The 4223-nt window shown below is 47.5% G+C and overlaps 1 protein-coding gene across 1 annotated transcript in view; it reads right to left on the bottom strand.

Moving 5' to 3' along the window:
* Nucleotides 1-375: 375 nt before the first annotated feature.
* BOD1L1 (biorientation of chromosomes in cell division 1 like 1) overlaps nucleotides 376-4223 on the bottom strand; it is a 57844-nt gene continuing 53996 nt past the window's right edge. Inside the window, exon 28 of the mRNA XM_034670969.1 lies at nucleotides 376-1647. Coding sequence (XP_034526860.1) covers nucleotides 1530-1647 — 118 coding nt within the window. The 3' untranslated portion in view covers nucleotides 376-1529. The remainder of the gene's footprint in view (nucleotides 1648-4223) is intronic.

Raw genomic sequence — 4223 nt, 5'->3', positions numbered from 1 at the left:
CAAGGACTTTGGAGCCTGGGGACCTACGCTGGCTTCTCCTGACAAACCTTAAGAAAAATCACTTCAGCTTTTTGGGCTTTGGTTAAATTCATCTTGTTCCTTGTCTCCGAGGTCCCTTCCAGGTCCAACACTCAATTCTACCAAGAGGCCATCGCGGACTCGTATCTGACCGTGAAAATGGAACATCTCTAAGACCAAGCATTTGGAGAGAAGAAATGGTTCCCATGAGGAGAAAATTTAAAATACAGAAAAAAAATTCTTACCACTTAAGTTTTGGAAACATTTTATAATTTATATATAAAATCTTGTAAGAAACCATGTAAAATGACAGAAATATCCACCTTACATTAAGAGTCAAAAAAAATTCACACACACTGAATGTAAATTTTAATTATAAAACAATATGAACAAAACATTTTAAAATAATCTCAATTATTTGGCAACTCATCACGTCATTGCTAGAGACAAATTTGATCTTAAGAAAAATTTAATTTTATGAAAAACTTAAGTTGGACAGTTTGTTCATATGGGAGTTAAAACATGTTTAAAAAAGAATCTGGCAATAAAGCCAGTTTCTATCCTGAAATAACTGCGTATAAAACAACATAAAATCCTGAAGCTCGAAAGAAGGAGTGACCTAATCTCGATGCATTTCCCTTCACTGAAAAGGACAACATGGGAAGAGAATGGGCAGAAGCCTCGGAAGAGCACAGAGGGGAGGAATGAACAGCGAGAGAGGCGTGTTCGCTGCAGGTGACGGGACGTACCTCTGCCTGAACCAGAACCTCTTAGCCACTGGGGCTGGAGGTCAAGGCACAGACGCGAGCAGAATCTAGAGACAAGTTACATTCTTGCAACAGTCACAGCTGCGAACAGAGGAGCAATGCAGACCCTTTCTTGAGCTAAACTACTTTCACTTAGATGCATGCGGGAAGATTCTCTATTTCCTGCCAGATCATATTCCGAGTTACAAGGCAAGCAGGATCCTAAAACATTTCTACTAATGACTGCATAGCATTTAAAACCCTTTTTTTTATATAAAAAAAAATAATAAAATAAAATAAACATATATAGTAAAGTTCACAGATAAGTTTTCTCTGTAAAATAAATAAAGTGTTCATTGATTAGCATCATACATAGAGTAAAATACAACCTATTTTTACATGTTTATATACTGTACACGGATTACCAGTAGGCAGCCTGATGTCTGATGGGCTGGAAGGGTTTGCATTAGTGATGTGTCGCATCGGGAAATCCCAATTTCAAATGTTAAAATATACAACTACTTTGTTTTGAGTTCAGATACAAAGTAAACTTATTTTCCTTTATCTGAAATAAATGTACATAATATCTTCTATGAACAATAGTTTATAAAGCTGTTGAAAACAGAACAAGAAAAAGCTTGCACCTAGGAACTCAGAGCACATGCACGTCCTTTCCCTGGTTAAAAAAAAAAGCTTATGGCCCCGAGGCTTGATTCTCTTCTCTCAGCTGTGTCCCCGACAAGCCAGGGGCAGCGGAGGCCAGGATTACCGCTTGGCCTTCTTCGAAGGGGCTTCTTCCACCCTCTGCTGGCCTCTGGTTCGGGCTCCGGGGGGGCTGGCTTCCCTCTTGCGCTTGCTAGAAGGGGAGAGCTGGGCCTTTGATCTGCAGTAAAACAAAAGTCAAGGCAGCAGTGAGAGCTGAAAGGAGTGGCTTCGATAATTTGGGAGTTCTTTAAAACAGGGAAGGATTTTGCACTTGAGAGTCAGGAAGAGAAAACCTGGGTCGCATTTATATAGGAAGAGGAGACTCCAGAAGAACTGGGCTAACGGGTCATCTGCTGACCAGCTCACACCCAAACGGCATGAGAGGAGGAGCTCGGAGGCCTGTGTTCCCACTCCAGCTCGGTCACACTCCCGGTGCCGGCCTGGGTCAAATCTACCTTCTTCTCTGGGTCCTATTCCTTTTATCTACAAAACAATCAACAGCCAGTCCTCCACGTGCTGTCCCAAGGGGAGGTGACCAGCAGGAGCACAGCAGGACCGCGGACGACGTCCGGTGGTGCCTGATCACGTCTCACGGGACAGTGTTATGGAGGAGAGCCGGCAATGCTAGAAAAGGCACGGGAATTTCGGAGCAGCATTCTGGCCAACCTCCCTGCCACCAGCCTATCCCCGCTCTCCCATCTGCCACAATTAACTGTTGGAAACCCCAATGAATCAAGTCACTGTCCTGTTTATCTGCTACATGTATAATCCTCTTGACTACCTGAGGCTTTCAGGATAAAGTCATCCCGAGAATTCACGAAGTCCTTTATAATTTGGCCTGACTTCTGCTCCAGCCTGGGCTACAGGCCTGCCAAAGTATGGCCACTGCCAAACACAGGATATTCTTTCAGATTTTCATGCTTTGGCATGTGAGTTTTTAGAGAATCACCCCACACCTCCCACCCAGCACATGTCCTTGTCGTTACGCCCCAGTTCAAAAGCAAGTCCTTCTGGAAAGCCTTCCTCATCATGGAGCAAGCTGCTCTCTGGAAATCCCGCGGCACTTTGTGTCTTCACCAGAGCGCTTACCACTGTGATGAGCCTGCTGGTTTTTCTAACTGTAGGCTGTAGTCGTTATTTTAAAACAACATGCAAATAGACCACAACAGAAAATACCACTGGTATTACTTCTATTAAATTTGGATCATGAGAATTTTGTTGCAGTGACAGCGGCAGAACGTGAGCACTCCGCAAATATACTGTGAAACAGAGTTTTCGTGTAGACGGTGCCAGAAAGGCGTGCAAGTCACGGACACACGTCTACCCGGCTAGGGTGCTTCCCCGGGGCAGCTGCTGGGTCTTACTCCTCTTCCTCTCCCCAGCACCTTGCACAAAGACACATGTCAGCGAGCAGCCACGGTTCTATCCATGAAGGACAAGGCCTGCAAAATCAAACTTGCAGGAGACAGACCAATGGGGCTGCACTGATAGAAAGACCGGTCTCGCTTATTGCTCTTTTGGCAGCACAAGTGAATAAACTCAGACTGAGTCACAGACTGCTGTACAGGACGCAGTGTCAGCAAATCTGCATCTGCGGAGAGGAGCTGGAGAGCAGTGTCTGCCGATCTCCCGTTTTCAGGCCGTGTCGGGAAAGCCACTGGCTGCTGAATGAACACCTGCTCGCCGAGCAGCAGGCACGCCAGCACTGTGCCACATGCCACGTAGCAGGGGACGGCAGCTTCCTCTGGGCCGTGTGAGCTCGGGGGGTCACCCAACATGTGGTCTGTGACCAGCGGCACCAGCACCACCCGGGAACTATGAGACATGCAGACTCTCAGGTCCTACCCAGACCTACAGACGCAGAATCTTAGCACCGACTTTCCCCGACTGGTCTGCAATTCCATTTTGAGAAGTACGGACCAGACCTTCCTGAGATTCCTTCCTTCACTTATAAAATAAGGATAAATACCACATTTCCCTTAATGAGAATTAAATGGGAGAATCCATATGAAAGATGCCTGGCTCTTCAGTGTGCTTCCCCTTCTAGAAGACGGGGATGGAAGCACACACATACACTACCCATATGCTAGGAAGATCAAACTGTTGTAAGAGATGTCACGACGGCATTTGTACACTGTGAAGTCTTTTTATCTGTTGATGCTGTCATGTACAGAAAGTACAAGACCCGCATCTCAAGGATGCAGCTTAGAGTTCAGAGAAGCATACACCGCCACCCTGTGCACAGCCGGCTGGACGTGCCGCGGGAGACAGAGAGGAACTGAAGCAGCGGGGCCTCCTGAGGACGGAGTGTGAAGGATGGTAATGCCTGGCCTGCTGGCGGCCGGCGGCAAGAGCGCTCAAGGACCAGCACAAGCCAAGGCCGCAAAGGAGAGCTGGGCGCAGCCTGTGGGAAGCGGTAGGATGAACACGGCTGTGGACGGTGGGAGCCGGCCAGGGGCTGGGCCGGAAGTGGCTGTTTCTTAGTCACCCCATCACCTCTCAAAACTCTGGCTAAAACTGAAACGATTCTGGGCCGTGACACGACTGGCCATGCTGTGCTGGTTTGGCCAAGTACTTGGACCTGCGACCACTCAGGAAGAAACACGCCTCGTCTTTGGTGCTGGTGGCCGGGAGTCAGTGTGCAGGGCTCACAAAGCCCAAGGGCAAGTCTGTGGCGGAGCGCCTTCTGCAGCCCTCCAATGCCTTCTGGGGTAGGTTTCCATTTGGGAAACTGATGATCCCAAAAGACAGTTA

This window comes from Ailuropoda melanoleuca, chromosome 11, assembly GCF_002007445.2.
Source record: "Ailuropoda melanoleuca isolate Jingjing chromosome 11, ASM200744v2, whole genome shotgun sequence".
NCBI lineage: Eukaryota > Metazoa > Chordata > Mammalia > Carnivora > Ursidae > Ailuropoda > Ailuropoda melanoleuca.
Note: the sequence above shows the minus strand (reverse complement) of the source record. Positions and strands in the feature narration are given on the sequence as shown.